Raw genomic sequence first — 22,338 nt, forward strand, 5'->3', positions numbered from 1 at the left:
GGAAACAGCTAAGAGTTGTACTCTATCATCTGTAGATAAAATGATAAAAGAAAATAGAGGATCATATGAAGTTTGTTCTGACTCAGCATCCGGGATTTCCATTGTACGTTGGAATGACAACAGTGTTGGTACTGTAGCCACCAACTTTGACAGAGTGCAACCACTACACTCTGTAGCAAGATTTTCCAGGGAACAAAAGAAAAGGATTAGCGTGCCTCAACCTAACTTATTACATTCCTACAATACTCATATGGGAGGCATAGATCGAGCTGACCAAAATGTATCCCTATATAGATGCTCTGTAAGAGGGAAAAAGTGGTATTTCCTGATCGTTGCACATTTTATAGTCATTGCAGAGCAAAATGCCTGGAATCTTTACACGCACAACGAAGAACCCATAGATCATTGAATTTATGTCATCGAATTGTCACTGCAATTCTTGAAAGTAACAGAAGAGTCACTACCAGCAGAGGACGTCCTAGTAAGAGGGCAAAACTAGATTCTAGATTTGAGAACATTAGGTTGCTGAATTACCAACGGACAAGATAACAAAAAAGAAGAAGCAGCTGAAATGTTGAAGTTGCCACAAAAAAACTACTACTATGTGCGTAAAAGGTGATGAACCACTTCATGTTTGTTGCTTTTTGTCTTATCATACTAGTGCATAAAATATGTGTATAGGTTATTTTCTTTGTTTTTGTATTTATTAACTGTTTTAGCCCATAATTCATATTTATTTATGTTTATTTGAAAGTATAAAAACCAAAACAAGTTAATGGTGCAATGTCATATACTTTAAAAACATGTTCCCTTATTGTCCTGACGTTCTTCTGAAAGGATGCCCATTTTTGGAAATACTAAATAAAAATAAATACTCAAAATTGTTTCTACTTTCTTCCTTACAACCTTGTGAATCATTGTAGATAAGATGTAAATCAATTTTGAAAAACAAATAATTCAGGACTATCTGGGTTAAGGGGGCTACTGCTGTAGTGCACTGTTTGTAAAACCAAATGGAATTCCATCTGGACCTGCTGACTTATTTGTTTTAAACTCTTTCTGTTGTTTACCTACATCAGAGATGCTTATTACTATGTCATCCATATGAGAATCTGTGTGATGGTCAAATGATGGTATTTTTGTATGAATCTTCTGCATGAAAAATTTCTTAAACACTAAGTTTAAGGCTTCAGTTTTCGTTTTGCTATCTTCAACTGCCACACCAGACTGGTCAATGAGTGAGTGGATGGAAGCCTTAGAAATGCTTAGTGATTTTATGTAGGCCCAGAATTTTTTTGGGTTGTCAGTCAGATCGTTTGTTAAGGTATGACAGAGTAGCCTGCAACTCTTACTTATTTTGTTTTGCTGCCCCTGCCCCCCCCCCCCCCCCTCCCGTTATAATACAAGGATACACTGTGCAGTGTAGAGATTCACTTTAAGCTATGGTTTTCCAAGCAGAACAGTTCATTAATTTTCCATATCTCCAGTTGTGCCATAAAACATAAACTATATGGCAGAAGCAGCCAGAGGTGTCAGTCATGTGTACACGAAGTGTGCTTGCTTGTGTGAATGTCTGTTTGGCTTCTTTTCTGAAGAAGTGTGTGGCTGAAACCTCAATTTGTAACAGGTCTCTGCAACTCAATCTGTTGTCTTTACAGTGAGTAGCTATCCATCCTTTTCATAATTTTTATAATGTGTCTGCCACACATCAGTCTGCTATAAATGAGTGGTTGCCTCTCACTGATGTTACATATTGTTTCATCTAGAAATTTCCATTATTGTGAGGGAAAACTAATGCAACTTGACATTTCTCCTTTCTTGTGAAGTGGTATTACTTTTGCAATTCTTTTTTTTATTTATTTATTTTGGAAATGTACCACTCTTCCTTCTAACAGAATTACACGTCCCTCTGTGTGCTACTGTCTGCCAAAAATGTTGTTTGTGTATCTTGAATCATTCAGGAAATAAGAAATCTTATTTCTTCCCACAATTATCAGTGTGATTACATCAGCAGTAGTTGTAATTTGTTGTTAGTGTACTTTAAAGAAGTAATATACAGTTTGGGAAAAAATGACATATCGTCAATGGAGAATAAGTTATTGATGAACAAGCTCCTCCAATTTACTCATAATAAAAATCACAAAGCGTGACTACTGTTTTTGAGAACCTAGTGTCATCTTCAGATTGTCTAAGTGCAAATGCTGCAACTGTCAATAATGCCAGGATAATGCTTGTTTTGGGAAGATGCACTACAATCAAAACTTGTTGCTATTCTATTTACAGTATGGTATACCTAACTTTTAATCTTGCCCTTGGAAAACTGAAGCAGTTACTTGACAAACTTTGTTTTCGGATGATATTACAAATCAGTAACCTGTTGATTTTGTGTGTATAACAAAAGTTTCCTCTTGCAGATGAGCTGAGAATTAACAGTCCAGACCTGCCAGGAGCAATGCTTTTAACTTCTGCCTCGGTGTGGGGTATCCTGCGTGGTCTTGAAACATTCTCTCAAGTTGCTACACGGGTGAAGACTGCAGATGCTGTAAGTATCAGTGAAATGGTTCTAAGTTCACCTAAGGCACAGAGGCCTGCAATGTAAATTGTACATCTCTCTGTATCTGAAAACTGGGTTTTGACCATCAACCTATATGCAACTGTTCTATATACTGTTATCAGTGATGTCATTTTGAACATGCAACAGTATTGTAAAAGATTTGACTTGCATGTGGAAAGGTCTGTCAAGTCACACGTGAATTTCACAGTGACTGCATGCTGCTGCAATCACATGTATGCTCTTGTAAAAGTAGTTGGCATCAAAATGCACCTCAAAAAGAAAGCAGTTGGATCCTAAAGTCACAAATGTTATCCTGTATTAGAATCAAAGGAATCACAAAAATTTTTGCCCAGTGAAATATTCTTTAATTACTGTTGTTGCATTATCTCCACCTGCTGTCTCCCTGATAAGCAGTGGATGTACCACATTCATGCAGTGGTGCAGGAGATTCCCAGCATTTACTTTAATATCTCAAAGCAGATCCCCTGTTTTCTTTGATACAGGTGATGCCAGTGTACTAACATGAGTTCTCCCAGTTACTAAACTGAAACAAACCTTAAATAGTTTCTGCAGTATGTGTATGTATATTTTTGTATATCTTTTAAATGGTATATAATACCTATCATAGTTTCTAGAGCTTTCGGGTTATATTCTGTACAAAAAATTAATTTGTAAAGTGACTAGGTAAATAGAGGTGTGGCTATGATTTCTTTCCAATGAAAAGACTAGTATAGTACGAGGGCAGTTCAATAAGTAATGCAACACATTTTTTTTCTGAAACAGGGGTTGTTTTATTCAGCATTTAAATACACCAGGTTATTCCCCAATCTTTTAGCTACACAACACTATTTTTCAACGTAATCTCCATTCAATGCTACAGCCTTACGCCACCTTGAAATGAGGGCCTGTATGCCTGCATGGTACCATTCCACTGGTCGATGTCGGAGCCAATGTCGTACTGCATCAATAACTTCTTCATCATCCGCGTAGTGCCTCCCACGGATTGCGTCCTTCATTGGGCCAAACATATGGAAATCCGACGGTGCGAGATCGGGGCTGTAGGGTGCATGAGGAAGAACAGTCCACTGAAGTTTTGTGAGCTCCTCTCGGGTGCGAAGACTTGTGTGAGGTCTTGCGTTGTCATGAAGAAGGAGAAGTTCGTTCAGATTTTTGTGCCTACGAACACGCTGAAGTCGTTTCTTCAATTTCTGAGGAGTAGCACAATACACTTCAGAGTTGATCGTTTGACCATGGGGAAGGACATCGAACAGAATAACCCCTTCAGTGTCCCAGAAGACTGTAACCATGACTTTACTGGCTGAGGGTATGGCTTTAAACTTTTTCTCGGTAGGGGAGTGGATGTGGCGCCACTCCATTGATTGCCGTTTTGTTTCAGGTTCGAAGTGATGAACCCATGTTTCATCGCCTGTAACAATCTTTGACAAGAAATTGTCACCCTCAGCCACATGACGAGCAAGCAATTCCGCACAGATGGTTCTCCTACGCTCTTTATGGTGTTCGGTTAGACAACGAGGGACCCAGCGGGAACAAACCTTTGCATTCCCAACTGGTGAACAATTGTGACAGCACTACCAACAGAGATGTCAAGTTGAGCACTGAGTTGTCTGATGGTGATCCGTCGATCATCTCGAACGAGTGTGTTCGCACGCTCCGCCATTGCAGGAGTCACAGCTGTGCACGGCCGGCCCGCACGCGGGAGATCAGACAGTCTTGCTTGACCTTGCGGCGATGATGACACACGCTTTGCCCAACGACTCACCGTGCTTTTGTCCACTGCCAGATCACCGTAGACATTCTGCAAGCGCCTATGAATATCTGAGATGCCCTGGTTTTCCGCCAAAAGAAACTCGATCACTGCCCGTTGTTTGCAACACACATCCGTTACAGACACCATTTTAACAGCTCCGTACAGCGCTGCCACCTGTCGGAAGTCAATGAAACTATACGAGACGAAGCGGGAATGTTTGAAAATATTCCACAAGAAATTTCCGGTTTTTTCAACCAAAATTGACCGAGAAAAAAAATGTGTTGCATTACTTATTGAACTGCCCTCGTACAATGGAAGTATGTATTGAGTATGTTTATCAGCACATGGAAGATTTCAAAGTGGTGCAAAGACTGGCAACTTGTTTTAAACATGCAACACTGTAAAACTGTGCACTTTGCACAATACTTAAATGTACAACAGGAAAGTGTCAAAGTTTGAATTGGTCGAATTGTACAAATAAACCGGATATAACAATTTGTAGGGATATGAAATGGAACATACGAGCTCAAACATGGACAATACTTCGCCTCATTTGTAGAGTATTGGGAAAATGGAAGGAGACTGCAAGGGAGATTGTATACAACCCATTCTAGAATACTGCTAAAGTGTGTGGGACCTTTACCAAATATGGCTAACAGGATATACAGAGGAGGGAAGTGTAAATTGAAGTATGTGTTTAACATACAGGAGAGTGTCATGGAACTAATAGAAAAATGCAACCTGAGACAGATTCTTGAAGAGACACAAATTATAACACTAAAGTCTAGTTTCAAGAACCAGTATGAGGTAAGGAATGTCTTGCAACCCACCTGTTATTGAAACTAAATTTCTTGGGTTTCATGTTCAAGGAAATCTTTAAATTCAAAACTAGCAGACTGAGCTATGTAGTAAGGATTTTTTTAGAGCAACACTAGTGATGAAACAGTTTAGGCCATACAAGTTTCTCATGTACACTCAGTACTGAGATATAGTATCATTATTCGGAGAAATGTACACCAGACCAAAACAGTTTTCAGGAAACATACAGTAGTTATGGCTAATGAAAGAAGCAAGTGCTAGAAAGCCATGCAAACCTTGCTTTAATGATCTAAAAATCTTATCCCTTCCTTGCATTCATGTACTTGAAGTAGTTACACGTGTCAAAAAAAAGTACACTGAGGGGGAAAAACAGTGTTACTCAAAACTTGTCCCGAATCCAATATCAAATTGGCCCAGTACTTGGTAAACTAAATTTTGTTCACTAAATGACAATCTTCTTTGTTTCCTTTTGCCTTTATCATGTACCTACAAGGGGTTGGCATGGTTGTTTTCTAATTTAGCATTCTTAATGTTAGGGAGTGGTCAGCCGGATCTCCTTCTATCACCATCCCTTTGCACCCCTCCAAAGTGGGGTGGAATCTGTGTACCTCAACTGGCTGTGTATAATGTTATTCATGCTAAATTTTGAAACTTTTCTAGATCTCTGTGAATCATATAACTGGAGCGGAACATGGGTACCAGCCTGCTAGTCACCTAGTCAGATGTGAGGAAACCACCTAAACATCACATCCAGGCTGATCAGCACGCTGGCTTTAGTCAGGTATCCGCCAGGGTATTTGATCCAGGGCCAGCACCCCTCCCTGAATCCCGGAAGTGGTGTCCTAACATCTGTGGCTATCTGGAGTGGCATTTACTAAATGACAATGTGAACAGTATCACATTCTTCCCTGAAAACGAGAAAAACTGTGTCGATAAAGGTGCCTTTGTCTATGATGCCCTAGATATTATTGACAAAGAGAGTGATGTGAGTTTAGCAAGATTTCTGCAGTATCTATGTTGATTTTTTTTGTAGAGAAGGTTTTAGTTCTCCAAAAACAACATAATTATGCAGCAGGTTTATAATTACTTTCATCTGTACTATGATGATTCTTGAAATGCTAGATGGGAACCCATCTCACAGGTATCTTATCTGGTCCAGAAGCCTTTCCATTATTAAGCAGCTGTAGCTGCTTTTCTATTCCATCCTAATTTGTATAAATATTTGCATTTACAGCATTTGTGCAGTGGTTGGAAGGAGGAAGCTGTTGTGAACAGATGAAACTAAAATCCTCCAGTCATAACTGTGGGTCTCTGATTGCTCAGTAGGGTGGCACATAAAACTACTGTAGAACATGTGAAATAATAGTTCACTTGACTACATAAATGAATAAAAGATTACTGGATAATTTCAATCTGTCATTAACTAGCAGTGCATCACTTGATGCACTAATTAACAAACTGTCTTCCTACCATATGAAAAGCATCATTTACAAAGTACATTGCATCAGAAACTGTAACAATCACTATCCTACTCAGTGATGTTCACTGCTATAGCCAAGGTCTCGGATTGGGCAAGGTCTGGTATGCTCGACACTATCTTGACCTCAACATGAGGGTACTGCAGAGCTTATAGAGGAGACATGGTCTTCTGTAGTACCTCCCATATGCCATTACTGGTTGCAGCAAGCCCTCACTTACGCCTGTGGTATTGTTTCATGTTGCCAACTTTGGTGTGGCAACATGATCTCTGTATGATAGCACAGAAACATATTATGATCTTCCACCGTGAAACAATTCCAGAAGCCTGAATACAGTTTTCTGGGCTTCTGTTTCCATCCCAGCATAGTCACTAAGAGACTGAATATATTTCAATCTGCTTACTGACTTTACAGAATTCTAAAACTTGTTGTAGTTTTTTTTTGTCAGATTAGTTGGCCAGATTAGTTTGAAATTCATTGAACACTTCTCTCATCGCTCTCCTTATGCTCATTTTCAGTTCATTCAGCTTTTGCTTGTTAGCTAGGCTTTGATGTTGCTTAAATCTGTGAAGAAACTCTCTTTGCTTTTGTAGCAACTTCCTGACCTAGCTATTAAACCACAATGGGTCTTTCCCATCTTTTAAAACCTTGATTGGCACTTGCTTGTCTAAGGGGTATAGAACAGTGCTTTTGAATTTTATCCAATTATTCTGCACAGCTTTGTTGTCAGCACATAGTATTTGATGTACTGGGGGTGGGGACACCCCTTGTTCTGGTATCTGAATCACCTGCCCTTGCTTTATAACCTCCTCCAACCAATCCATCTCCCTCCCCAAGAAAGGAACTAATAACTCCAAACATTAGGACAGTTTCTCATATATTGACGTGTCTATTGGCAGTATTAAGAATTTTGAAGGATATGAGCTAAGAAGTGAAGCAGAAAAATGAAATAGCTTTATAGGAAACTAAAATGGAAATGAGAGCTTTTACTAGTGACTGTTTTTATTGTGGCCTAGAGGCCCTTACTTTTTGCATTTGCCTTGTTTTTACTGCACAATGTCATCTGTTACTAAAAATAGTCAGCTGCCACCCATTTCATATCAAATGGTCCCTTCCCTACAGCTTAGGTCTTTGTGGCAAACGAATCTGCTCCTGTCCTGAATCCCTGAACCATTACACCAATAACCTGAAAACAGCTTTCGCATCCCGCAACTACCCTCCCAACCTGGTACAGAAGCAAATAGCTAGAGCCACTTCCTCATCCCCTCAAACACAGAACCTCCCACAGAAGAACCCCAAAGGTGCCCCACTTGTGACAGGATACTTTCCAGGACTGGATATTCTCTCTTCCTGTTACCCACCAGGCCTCAACCTCCGCTAATTTCAAGTTGCCGCCGCTTTTACCTCACCTGTCATTCAACAACTTCTTTGCCTCTGTACTTGCAGCTCGACTGACATCTCTGCCCAACCTCTTTGCATTTACACATGTCTGCCTGTGTCTGTATAATAACAGATGGATATGTGTGTGTGTGTGCGTGAGTGTATACCTATCCTTTTTTCCCTCTAAGGTAAGTCTTTCCGGTCCTGGGATTGGAATGACTCCTTACCATCTCCCTTAAAACCCACATCCTTTAGTCTTTCTCTCTCCTTCCCTCTTTCCTGATGAAGCAACCTTGAGTTGCGAAAGCTTGAAATTTGTGTGTGTGTGTTTGTGTTTTTTATTGTCTCTATCAACATACCAACGCTCTCTCGTTTGGTAAGCTACAGCATCTTTGTTTTTTATATATATTTTTCCCATGTGGAATGTTTCCCTCTATTATATTCATATCATTAATTATTTTAATACATATATGAGCAGGTAAAATAACGTTGTTCTGTATTTATTGTTTCAGCTTATATTGGATAATCTAGCAATAGCAGACATCCCTCGTTTCAGCCACAGAGGTCTGCTTCTTGACACAGCCCGTCATTTCATTCCAATGAACTACATAAAGAAGATTTTGGATGCAATGGCCTATAATAAAATGAATGTTTTTCATTGGCATATTGTTGATGATCAGAGCTTTCCTTACCAGAGTGCTGCTTTTCCCCTTCTAAGGTTAGTAAACTGCTGTGTGCTGTTTATATTTATTTACTGAGATGGCTCTGAGTGTAAAACTGTGTGAAAGTGTACTTTGTAAAGATGAATTAAAAAAAAAACTGGTCAGGTGTGAGTAGGCATCACACACTGAGGGTTTTTACAAACTTAATTGTGTATATAGAAAGTTAATGCATTCTGGGATTGAGCATTTGACCATTTTTGCCTGTTATCAATGATGTTACTGGCAAGATATTGGTCCTGGAGATTCCAAGATTTTCAAGACACATTTAATTTCAACAATATAGATGTGACAAAATCATACAGGAGGCAGGCAACCATTATTGGAATAATCAGTAGTTCTCCATTCAGGCTGTCTGGGTCACAATGGCAAAAGTTAAACATCAGGCAAAGAATGACTTTGTTGCTCATATGACACATTTCGGAATTTATTCTTCATCTAATATCCAGGAGCGATTATTGCACATACTGTGTTTCAAATTGCATGTGAAACAAACATTTGCAGGCAGACACAGACAGGCAGATGGACAACAAAGTGACCCTGTGAGAGTTCCATTTTTGTTGCCTGAGGTAGAGAACCCTAATGGTGATTATTCTGTGTTCCATAGCAACAGAGTGAGGAGAGGTTCAGAGGTAGAAATTGTAAGTATTAGTTTCACAAAAAAATGTAGCAAAATGAACTTAAAACATATTACTGATGGTGAAAAGAAGGTTTTAAAGATTGTCAGGACAAGGATGCTTCAAAGCTATATTTAAGTGTGGGAAATGAAATACACTGCTCTCCAAGGCAGGCATAAAATTCTTGAAAACTGTACTATTCCAGTAATGCACAAAGATCAATGTTTAATGATGCCAGGTGGAAACAATAACCAATGTGGAAGCGGACATGCAGGAGAAATTGAATGCATCACAAACAGTGGAAAATTAAACATTAAATCCTCTGCATTTAAATATGATGATCGTTGTGTCTGCTTTGCAAAACATGTGTAATGACACAGTGAAGATTTAGAAGAAAAACAAAAGCTGCACATGCTGAAAAATGCAGTAAAACAAAACTTCATAGATAGGTATGTTCTCAATTTCCCAGACTGGTGGCAATTTCTATTATGGATAACATGTACTACTGGTGGTGAAATATGATGTGGCGGTGGATATTCATAAAGAATGCACTGATTTTCCAAATAATGGCTCTGCTGTGTTATTGTAGTAGGGGCAGATGACGTGTACTGGAAGTAAGCCAGTGCCTTAATTAAGAAGCTGCTTGTTACACTGCAGTTACTAAGGTTTACTAATGTAACACCTATCATTAATAATTGCAGCCATCATGTCTCAGTTGCTACTTCAATTAAACTTTATCATATAGACAGAATTTTACTTATCTGCATGGTAAAGCATAATACTTACTAATTAACCAATGGGATATGATCTGTCAAACTGGTCATGTGTTGATAGAGAAATTAGATTCTGTTTAGTTAAACTCAAGAACTTCCATAAGAAAGTTTAAAAAAATTATGCTACTAAACACTGAGAAATGATAATCATTTCACTGTACATCTACATCTACATCTACATCTACATCTACATCCATACTCTGCAAGCCACCTGATGGTGTGTGGCAGAGGGTACCTTGAGTACCTCTATCGGTTCTCCCTTCTATTCCAGTCTCGTGTTGTTCGTGGAAAGAAAGATTGTCGGTACGCCTCTGTGTAGGCTCTAATCTCTCTGATTTTATCCTCATGGTCTCTTCGCGAGATATACGTAGGAGGGAGCAATATACTGCTTGACTCCTTGGTGAAGGTATGTTATCGAAATTTCAACAAAAGCCTGTACCAAGCTACTGAGCATCTCTCCTGCAGAGCCTTCCAGTGGAGATTATCTATCATCTCCGTAACTCTTTCACGATCACTAAACGACCCTGTAACGAAGCGCGCTGCTCTCCGTTGGATCTTCTCTATCTCTTCTATCAACCCTATCTGGTACAGATCCCACACTGGTGAGCAGTATTCAAGCAGTGGGTGAACAAGTGTACTGTGACCTACTTCCTTTGTTTTCAGATTGCATTTCCTTAGGATTCTTCCAGTGAATCTCAGTCTGGCATCTGCTTTACCGACGGTCAACTTTATATGATCACTCCATTTTAAATCACTCCTAATGCCTACTCCCAGATAATTTATGAAATTAACTGCTTCCAGTTGCTGACCTGCTATATTGTAGCTAAATGATAAGGGATCTTTCTTTCTATGTATTCGCAGCACATTACACTTGTCTACATTGAGATTCAATTGCCATTCCCTGCACTATGTGTCAATTCGCTGCAGATCCTCCTGCATTTGAGTACAATTTTCCATTGTTACAACCTCTTGATATACTACAGCATCATCTGCAAAAAGCCTCAGTGAATTTCCGATGTTATCCACAAGGCCATTTATGTATATTGTGAATAGCAACGGTCCTACGACACTCCCGGTGCGACACACGTGAAATCACTCTTACTTCGGAAGACTTCTCTCCATTGAGAATGACATGCTGCATTCTGTCATCTAGGAACTCTTCAATCCAATCACACAATTGGTCTGATAGTCCATATGCTCTCACTTTGTTCATTAAATGACTGTGGGGAACTGTGCTGAATGCTTTACGAAAGTCAAGAAACACGGCATCTACCTGGGCACCCGTGTTTATGGCCATCTGAGTCTCATGGACCAATAGCATGAGCTGTGTTTCACAGATCATCTTTTTTGAAATCCACGCTGATTCCCACAGAGTAGATTTCTAGTCTCCAGAAAAGTCATTATACTCAAACATAATACGTGTTCCAAAATTCTACAACTGATCCACGTCAGAGATATAGGTCTATAGTTCTGCACATCTGTTCGACATCCCTTCTTGAAAATGGGGATGACCTGTGCTCTTTTCCAATCCTTTGGAATGCTATGCTCTTCTAGAGACCTACGGTACACTGCTGCAAGAAGGGGGGCAAGTTGCTTCATGTACTATGTGTAAAATCGAACTGGTATCCCATCAGGTCCAGTGGCCTTTCCTGTTTTGAGTGATTTTAATTGTTTCTCTATCCCTCTGTCGTCTATTTCAATATCTACCATTTTTTCATCTGTGCGACAATCTAGAGAAGGAACTACAGTGCAGTCTTCCTCTGTGAAACAGCTTTGGAAAAAGACATTTAGTATTTTGGCCTTTAGTCTGTCATCCTCTGTTTCAGTACCTGTTAGGTCACAGAGTGTCTGGACATTTCGTTTTGATCCACCTACTGCTTTGACATAAGTGCTTCTGAATAAATTTGGCATGAAGACGTAAATAAAGCAACAAATAATTATGAAAGCAAACCAGTGGTTGTCATAAATGCACCTGCCAGAAAAACTGGTGAGAAGGATCAACTCAGCCAGATCTTGTCCAATGGCAACAATCTGCAAGAAGTGGCTTATCCAGAGTGAAAGTTCATTCTAGTAACAGTATAATCTGTTGTGGTTTAAACGTTTCAGACAACCTAAGACCGAGTGAGGTGGTGCTGTGGTTAGCACACTGGACTCACATTCGGGAGGACGGCGGTTCAATTACGCATCAGGCGATGATTTAGGTTTTCCATGATTTCCCTAAATCGCTTCAGGGAAATGCCAGGATAGTTCCTCTGAAAGGGCATGGCCGAATTCCTTCCCCATCCTGCCCGAAACTGATGAAACCGATGACCTCGCAGTTTGGTCTCCCCCCCCCCCTCCAACTCCACCCCAAAGCTTACAGTATTTCACCAGAATATCCAAGATCTGTTCTACATCTACATCTACATTTATACTCCGCAAGCCACCCAACGGTGTGTGGTGGAGGGCACTTTACGTGCCACTGTCATTACCTCCCTTTCCTGTTCCAGTCGCGTATGGTTCGCGGGAAGAAGTTGTCCCAGTTTGTAGTGAATATAGAAGAATTGGAAGGTATAAATGGTGTTCACAGTCTCTGCCTGACAGAACATAACATCACTACTGGTGTTGAGTCTCTCTATTCCCAGCTATGTTTTAGGTCTATATTATTGCAAGAAACATATGAAAGGAGGAGGTTAAAAAATTCCAGTCTATTATTTATTGCAATATATGTCAAAAAATTCTGTATGGAGCTTCATTTTTGAGTGTATGATGTTAAATTTTCAGAGACAGTTTCGAAATTGGCAGTCATAGCTGTACACAGCACATCCTCTGGGATGTATTTGCTAAGAAATTAGAATCTATCTTACCCTCTCTCATAAGAAAGAGTTCAAAGATATTATGCTTATACGCACCTTAAACTTTGTTCCCTTAGTAGGTTTTTCTAGCAAAACTGCAGTTTCTTACAGCACGTTGACAACATATTTGTCAATCAGTGTAAGGTTAACAATATTTTTGTTGAAAATGTTATAAGTGGTCTGTCTGACCATGATGGATAAAAGCTTACCTTTAACAGCTTCAATATCCTCCAATGTGATACTAGGCCTCTGTGGAAAACTGCAATAAGCTATACAGGTTGGCAGATCATGCCTCAGGGTAACTAACTGGAGACCTGTCTATTGTGCAAGTGATACTAATTCAAAATACAGTTTATTCAAGACTGAGGTAGCAACAGTTTTTGGACATTTATTTCCTGAAAGGACATATGGAATCTATCCTACAAAGAATGTTAAGGAACGGTGGGTTACTTAGAGCTTAAGAGTATCCCACGAAGCAAAGAGACTGTACAAAGCATCAAAATATTCTGTGAATCCTTCACAGCTAAGTCATTATAAATTCTGCTCTAAAATTGTAGGCAAAGTCATCAAAAAATGCAAGATTATGTGCTTCGGGCCTGAAATTGCGAACCCAAGTAATAAAATCAAAGTGATCTGGAATGTAATGGCAAAGAGAAAGTGGAAGTGATGAAAAACTTTGTTTTAAATGTTGACAATTCAGCCATAACTGACAGCAGAGAAGCAGCTGAAATTTTTAACAGCACTTTCTAGCTTTCACTGTAAGCAGGTTGAAATGCTTCTGCTGACAAAGTTGCAGATGTATTGACATGTAACTACCTGGAACCACAACAAAATTAAAAAAAACAGAATCATACACTCACTGAAAAGTAAAACCTCTATAAACCTAGGTCATATTTCACATAAACTGTTGAAGGTTTGCTGTTATGAAACATGAAAACTTTTGGTACACATGTGCAATACCTCCCTTAAGTAAGATGTAACTCCAAAAAGAATGAAGTGTGCTGCTGTTACCTCTTTACAAAACTGGGGATGCTAAAAGTGCTTTGACTTACCACTCCATCTTGCTCTTCACAACATTTTCTGAAGTTCTTGAAAAATTTATGTATAACAGGGTACAGGTAATCTCAGATATCTGAACATCTTACTTTAAGTACACTTGCTATTTAGCATGAAGTTATTAACTTTGTGGAATTGTTTTCAACCCCAAAATACAAGTTTATTTCTATGTTTTTTTCTAAACTGTTGTTTAAGAATCAATAAAAGAAACATTTCTATTTATGAAAAACACTCCTTGTTAAAAAGGAAAACATGATCTTACCAACAATTAAGTTGTTTCTTAAATACAGTTTTTCAAATTAAAAAACAAAGAAAATCTACTTGAACAATGTTCAGAAACTTGTTTTGAGAGCAAATAATGATCAATTAAATAAACAATAAAGAAAAGCAATACACAATGACTTTCAGTTTAAAAAATGACAGTAGGTACATGAATAAATCAACCTAGCACTCATTTTCAATCATCAGTCAAGAAATACCTTTTTGTCAATGGAAAGCATTCTGCACATGTATTTTTGATATTCACAACATGTTTTGTAGTTTTTGTTTCTTTAAAGCATGGACATATTTGGCAATGTAACACCTTTGATTTTTTTGGCTCATTTGGTTCCACCTGATTTGCACAATACATTTGTTGACCTTGCTATCATTTTCAAAATTTTTGCAAAAAACTTAGCCCATTGCAGTCTGTAAGTCCATGGAAAAATTTTTGAAATTCATTTTTCTCTCTTTGATATTTTCTTCAGTCACTGCCAAGCTGGGTTATTTTATAAAATACCAATCCACAATCTTGAAAACAGTCAATTTTTGGCAATGTAATGTAATTGGAGAAAGAAAAAAATTACTCACCAAGTGATGGCAGAACACACACATAAAAGAAGGTTATAATTAGGCAAGCTTTTGGAGCCAGTGGTTCCTTCAGGCAGAAGGGTAGAAGGGGAAGGAAAAGGAGTGAAGAAAAAGGACTGGAGAGCTCTAGGAAAATGGGTAGATTTTGGAAAAGTCACCCAGAACCATGGGTCAGGGGAGATTTAGCGGACAGGATGCCACTGCTTGGTGAGTAAATTTTTTATCTATCTGGCTACATTACACAATCGACCATCTTGCTACTCTCATTTATAATGTTTTTTTTCTTAAAAATATCCAGATTGTCTTACCATTTCTTGGTTTTCTTCACAAACCATCACTTCTTCTACCTCGTCATCATCCTCTGTTTCACTTTGTTCATGATCAGATATTTCTGTTTCATTTTCACTAAACTCCACTGCATCTTGAAGAGAGTCTGGTGTACCCAATCAGTGAGCGGTCTTCACCAGCTAACAACAACTCAAAAACTTGATCATCCTTCACATATCGTTCCATTCTTTCTAAAAGATTAAAAAAAAACTTGTACTAACAAATAAGAAAAGTAACATTTATAACTTCATAGTTCTTTGATCCCAACTGGATTTATCTACGGAAATAATGGTCACTGATTACCATGTGCCCGCAAAATGTAAAAGCAAACCTGGTACTAAGATTACATATAAACAGGGTGGCAGTGTTGGGATGGAATTGTGAACAAAAGAGACACATAGGGTAATATATAATCCCATGAATGTAGTTAAAAGTTGACTGTAGATAGTTTGGTTTTCAAAAAACAGGTTCTACAGGTCATGCAATCTTATTATTTCCCGGTGTTGTTAGAGCCCTAGAAAGTAAGAAGTTGCCATTTGGTGTCTTGTATGGTGTCTAAAGCTTTTTGTTGTGCAAACTATAAGATACTTCTAGAGAAGGTATATCATTATGAACTTGTAGAATTGGCTTACATTGTACCTTAAAGACAGAAGGCATGAGATAGTTATATATGCCTCAAACAGCATAACACAAGATGCGGTGACTGCTGAGAGGGGTACAGTGCAGCCTGCAATGTTTGTTATTTGTGCTCCTGCCATTCCTGATGTATGTAAACAATGTCTCTCTGTCAGTCAGTAAATTTTTTAAGTTCACAATGTTTTCTGATGATGCAAGCATCTCAGCTGTTGAATTAATCTCCTGTCAATGGTGTCCTCAAGAAAGGTGTGGCCTGGTTCACAACTGTCTCTCTGTTCATAAATTTAAGGAAGAATAATTTCATTCACTTCCTCATGAAGCACAAGAGCCCAGAAGTGGTAGTTGTTGCACATAATGACCAGATTATAAAAAGTGCATACTCTTCAGATTTTCTCATTCATAGGGCTGAACTGGAAACATAATGCTATCAGGACGTTAAAGTGGTTATCAGTAGCAATTTTTGCTTTAAGGTTGTTCTCGTGTCTTTGTTTACTTTGATATGCTTCAGTTGCATAGCATGGTTATTTTCAATCCATAATACCATATGGCATAAAGTTTTGTGGCAACATATTAGCATGAAAAACTCCTCACACCACAACAGAGAACAGTTATGGTCATATGTGGAGCACACTTCTGAACTCCACACTAATCTTTTCAAACAACTTGGGATGATGTGTTTTGTCATTCATAACTCAGGTCAGTACAAAACAAATTGCTTGTATCATGGCCATAACACAGGAAGAAAAGGTGATCACCATCCTGAACTGAAGCATTTGGTACTCATACACTCCCTGGGCTGTATGGCTGATACTCAAGCTGCTCCCACTTGAACATGGTGAGTACACTGTGTGTGACTGGAGGGTGAGTACACTGTGTGTGACTGGAAACATGTGGATGTGTGTTATTGTGGAGCAGAATCCATGAGCAGCATAGGCCATTTACTCTTGGACATGCATAGACTATGGAGTACCTCACAGTACATGTCACTGTTAATGGTTTTTCCTTGCTTGAGGAATTCATTGAGAATCGGACACTGGATGTCAGAAAATACGTTGAGCTTCATCTTGCCTGTTGAGGGCATAGCTTTGAATTTTTTAGGGGAGGTAATGATGCATGTTTCCACTGTGTGCTGTCCCACTTTGCATCTTGCTCAAAGTAATGGCACCAGCTCTCATCACTGGTGATGTTCTGCTCCAGGAAAGTGGGATCTTCATGATACTGGAATAGGCATTGCAGGTCCTTTTGCAGTGCTCACCTTCTAATAACTTAACACTGGTCCCCACCATCACTGTCAACATTCGCCAGTCACTTCTTACCAGGTCGCTCACCTTGTCAGTGAGTTTGGCAGTGATTACCATGTTTGCCTGGCCGGGTCTCATGTCATCATTCAAACATGCCCAGCCTTTACAAAAATACACATTCCAGTTTCTCACTGACTTGTAAGAAACAGTCTCCACCATATTAGGCAACCATCTGGCAATGAATATTGGCTGAGTTAACTCCTTCTACAGTCGGAGATCTACATCTACATACATACTCCGCAATCCACCATACGGTGCATGGCAGAGGGTACCTCGTACCACAACTAGCATCTTCTCTCTCTGTTCCACTCCCATACAGAACGAGGGAAAAATGACTGCCTATATGCCTCTGTACGAGCCCTAATCTCTCTTATCTTATCTTTGTGGTCTTTCCACGAAATATAAGTTGGCGGCAGTAAAATTGTACTGCAGTCGTCCTCAAATGCTGGTTCTCTAAATTTCCTCAGTAGCGATTTACGAAAAGAATGCCTCCTTTCCTCTAGAGACTCCCACCCGAGTTCCTGAAGCATTTCCGCAACACTAGTGTGCTGATCAAACCTACCAATAACAAATCTAACAGCCCGCCACTGAACTGCTTCTATGTCCTCCCGCAATCTGACCTGATAGGGATCCCAAACGCTCAAGCAGTACTCAAGAGTAGGTCATATTAGTGTTTTATAAGCGGTCTCCTTTACAGATGAACCACATCTTCCCAAAATTCTACCAATGAACCGAAGACAACTATCCGCCTTTCCCACAACTGCCATTACATGCTTGTCCCACTTCATATCGCTCTGCAATGTTACGCCCAAATATTTGCTCGACGTGACTGTGTCAAGCGCTACACTACTAATGGAGTATTCAAACATTACAGGATTCTTTTTCCTGTTCATCTGCATTAATTTACATTGATCTATATTTAGAGTTAGCTACCATGCTTTACACCAATCACAAATCCTGTCCAAGTCAAACACTGACGACACTTTGCTGCTCTTCATGTGTCATTATGTTATGTGAACGCTGTGAAGTCCTCACACATACTGCTGTGTCATATAGATGGAAAACACAACTGCCTGGTTCTCTCCTGTGTCATCTGCCCACATACAAGCACAACAACTCCGGGCATTATTCACATCCTGAGATATCTCACTACATTATTGTAAAGCGGAATATGCAAATGTCAGCCAGTTTGGTTGTTATGACCTTTCGTATCTTTTCATTTGAACACTCTTCATGAAATCTCTAAACAGTCAAAATCTGGGATGGAATATTGATACGAATTAGAAAGACTGCTGCTTACCACAAATGAGGCAATGAGGGGCGAATAAACACTGCCACTATCATTGGGAAATGTGGCCCTATTGGGATGGTAGTGATCTTGGCTGGGGAAGGTAGTGGAGGTATAGAAGAGACGTGGGACAAGGAGGGGGAAGGTAGTAGGCTGGGGGTGGAGGAAGATACTGTAGTGGTGCCAGTGGGGTGTACAGCGGTGTGGTAGGGGAAGGATGGTTAACTGATAGCTACAGAATTGGGAGGCTATGCTGGATGGGAAAAAGAAAGAGAAGCAGAAAAAGGGAAAGGGCTATGCCTATGAGCTGGCAGGGATGGAAGGCATATGAGAGGAGTGGGGGTAGGAAATGGGATAAAGGTAGACAGAGGACAGGGACTAGCAACAGTTGAGACTGGGGGTTAAAACAGTTCTGCTGTGAAATCTGGATAAAAGAAGATGCTACCCACATATGGTTGATCTGTTATTTTTTATATATCATTGAATATTCTAGTCACATCTGGGCACTGCATTTTAATACATATTGTGAGTATATTGTTAATGATAAATGGTTCATATTTGGGGAGCCAATGGATGTTGCATGAAAGAAGTAAATGCTAGAAAGGAATTTTTGAAATAGTGGTTCTTCTGGTGGACTAGGTTCATTTTAAGTGGTGGTCGCAGTTCAGCAATGCATTTGTTGTTTTGACAGAGAATTGGTTCAAATAAGCTCTTATAGGTCAGCTGACAGAATTCTCCACAACATAGTTTTATCTGCTAGGAACTGGTGCCAAATGTGAAGAGGCATTTTGACTGCTTCCAAGAGATGATCATTGATTGCTGCTGAAGGCATCATACTGATGAAGGTTTTAATGCAGTGGTATTGCATATTGTCTAATTTGGTTGGTGCCAAGTTGATAAATCTGTGTTAAAAATGCACACTGTAATCTAATTCAGACTGCACAAACAGCTAATAAGACATGAGCTGTTAGAGAATGTGAAACCTTCCAAACATGGACCAGTGCACGGAGAACATTTATTGCCTGAAATATTTATGCTATCATATCTAAATATTATATAAAGTAGTTTACAAGATTAAAAAATTGTCTACAGTAATAAATGTGGTCATAAGCCGAGATTCTGTGTTTTGTTTTTAGTTTTGCTTGATTAACTGGTGTTTAATGTTAGTTTCTTTTATTTAAATTAACATATTTCAACTCATTGTTGGTTGATAATCTTAACTTGCTTTAAATGAAAACTTCTCCTAATCTTTTTCAGTGAAAAAGGTTCTTATGACCCTGAGAGATTTGTATACAGTCCTGCTGATGTTGCTGAAGTAATTGAGTATGCGCGTGTTAGAGGAATAAGAGTTGTTCCAGAATTTGATACTCCAGGTATGTAATTAAAAATGCTTATACTGTTTCGTAATTAGTTTATTGAAATATGATTTATAGTATTACATCTTCTATAATACTACATATTTTGAACCTTTGTATTGCTTATTAATTTTACACAGTTAGATACATTTCATGAAGGAAAAATCTCTTTGTGAGAGAGCAAATGATGTATATAATATGCTATCACTGTGCAATGTTCCATATTTGTATAATCACTACAAAACTCTGACCCTCAAGTATCCAGCATTGGTATAAATTGTGAATTCTCCACTTACCTGTGTGCTGTTATTGATTATACTTCAGATTTCACATACTGCTTCCTTCATTGTCTTATTTCATGCATTCCAAAAGTTAATCTTCCACAAAGTAACTGATGTCCTGAAAAGTCCCCACTTTGAGTCTTTTTCCTCTTCAGCCAGTGGAGCTCAAAATTTGACATAATCCAGTGATTTCCATTATTTAGAAAAAGAACTGTGAATGCTACATTTGACATTAACGTTTGCCCCATAAAGATGCATACCAGCATAGTTCGCTAGCACATTCGGAGACATTTTAAACACCTAGAACCAATCTGTATTAAATGGTTTTAACACACATCAAACACAAGTCATATAAATATATCTTTGTAAATTTGCCATTGTAACAGGACTGGTTTAGTTTAGTTCATCTGGGTGACCTTATTGCAGTTATTGACATAGTTTTCTGAAACAGTTTTAATTTATTTAGTCTTTAATTTGTTGTTGTTCTTGTACAAGAGGGGCCCACAATGATACAGCAAATACCTTGTTTAATCAAGGGAACACCCCTTAGTCTGTCAGAGATATGAAATATTACTAAGTTGCTGCTTATGGAGATTAAATTTAATCATAAAGTGACCATATTTATATATCATCCTTCAGGACACACAAGATCATGGGGAGAAGCTTATCCTGATCTGCTGACACCGTGTTACAATGCAACTGGTTCTCCAGATGGCACATATGGACCACTTGACCCCACAAAGAACTTTACATACGAATTTCTTCAGACATTATTTGAAGAAATTGTAAATGTTTTCCCTGATGAGTACTTTCATCTTGGTGGTGACGAAGTAGGATTTGAATGTTGGTGAGTAAAGAATGAACCATGCACCATGATGATTAATTTTAGACTAAGACAAAATATGTGAAGCCTTTTAGAAAAGTATCTGAGCTTAAATTTTCCTTGCATAGTAATGGCTTTCCTTAGTGGAGGAGGTCAGTTGTAAATTTTTGTCCTATCATTGGCTGCAACATTGGTTGTTTGGTAGCAGTTGAGACACACACTGTATTCACTGAAGTCCTGGTTCATTCCAGATGTGTAAATGTGTTCAGCAAAGATGCTGCAGCAAGTTTTATGAAAAGTTTCACAATCTTCAAAGTAAGTCAATTTTGTAGGTGTTTGCAGATGTCACATAGACATAAAAATAAGAATGGTTCAAACAGTTCCTAAGTTGATGGAGATCACTGCAGAGAGATCAGCATTCTAAGAGGCCATAGATATTCATAATATAGCTGTTGCTGATAGGTTGTGAAATCTGATATAAGAGTTTGTTGGATGATTGTGTGGAATATTGCTGACGAGTTACAGATTATTAAGTTTTTCCAGGAGGTGGTAACTGATTTTAACCATAATATGCCATAGATCCTTGAACAAAAAACATCAAATCTGATTGATGTCCATCTGTTGTAGAGTTGTAGAACACATTCTGAGCTCAAATGTTATGAGTTATCTTCAACTTACATGACCACCTCTGTACCAAATATGGATTTCGAAAACACGTCTCGTGCAAAACTCAACTTGCATTGTTCTCTCATGACATTTTGGAAGTAGTGGATCAAGGATGTTTGCAATATTCATTGACTTCTTAAAAGCATTTGACACATTAATACACAAACATTTATTAATGTATGTTTGATCATATGGGATATAAGAAAAAGAAGAGTGGTTTGAGAATTTCATGGTAAGGAAGACATAGCATGTTTTATCTTGGATGGAGAACCAATGACAGAAGTAGAAGTAACTTCAAGTGAGACCCAAGGAGACCTCATGGCTCATATCACTGTAATAGACCTAGATGCAAGACCTGTCCCATACATCCTCCTACCACCACCTACTCCAGTCCGGTCACTAACATCACCTATCCCATCAAAGGCAGGGCTACCTGTGAAACCAGTCACGTGATAAAAAAGCTGAGCTGCAACCTCTGTGCTGCATTCTGTGTAGGCATGACAACCAACAAGCTGTCTGTCCGCAAGGAAGGCCACCGACAAACTGTGGCAAAGAAACAAGTGGACCACCCTGTTGCTGAACATGCTGCCAAACATGATATCTCTCATCTTAATGACTGCTTTACAGCCTGTGCCATATGGATCCTTCCCACCAACACCAGCGTTTCTGAATTGCACAGGTGGGAACTTTCCCTGCAATACATCCTACGTTCCCGTAACCCTCCTGGCCTCAACCTTCGTTAGTCACTGTCCTCACCCATCCAGGCCCCTCCCTGATCCCATTCCAGCACTACACAGCCGTCATTTCACCGCCA

General features: G+C 39.0%; 1 protein-coding gene across 1 annotated transcript in view; it reads left to right on the forward strand.

Annotated features, from left to right (window-relative positions):
- The window catches only part of LOC126088103 (beta-hexosaminidase subunit beta-like), a 127,607-nt gene that overhangs the window by 80,422 nt on the left and 24,847 nt on the right, over window positions 1-22,338 (forward strand). Inside the window, exons 3-6 of the mRNA XM_049906199.1 lie at window positions 2,415-2,542; window positions 8,512-8,717; window positions 19,657-19,772; window positions 20,675-20,882. Of these exons, the coding sequence (XP_049762156.1) occupies window positions 2,415-2,542; window positions 8,512-8,717; window positions 19,657-19,772; window positions 20,675-20,882 (658 nt within the window). The remainder of the gene's footprint in view (window positions 1-2,414; window positions 2,543-8,511; window positions 8,718-19,656; window positions 19,773-20,674; window positions 20,883-22,338) is intronic.

Source organism: Schistocerca cancellata, chromosome 6, assembly GCF_023864275.1.
Source record: "Schistocerca cancellata isolate TAMUIC-IGC-003103 chromosome 6, iqSchCanc2.1, whole genome shotgun sequence".
In the NCBI taxonomy this organism is placed as follows: Eukaryota; Metazoa; Arthropoda; class Insecta; order Orthoptera; family Acrididae; genus Schistocerca; species Schistocerca cancellata.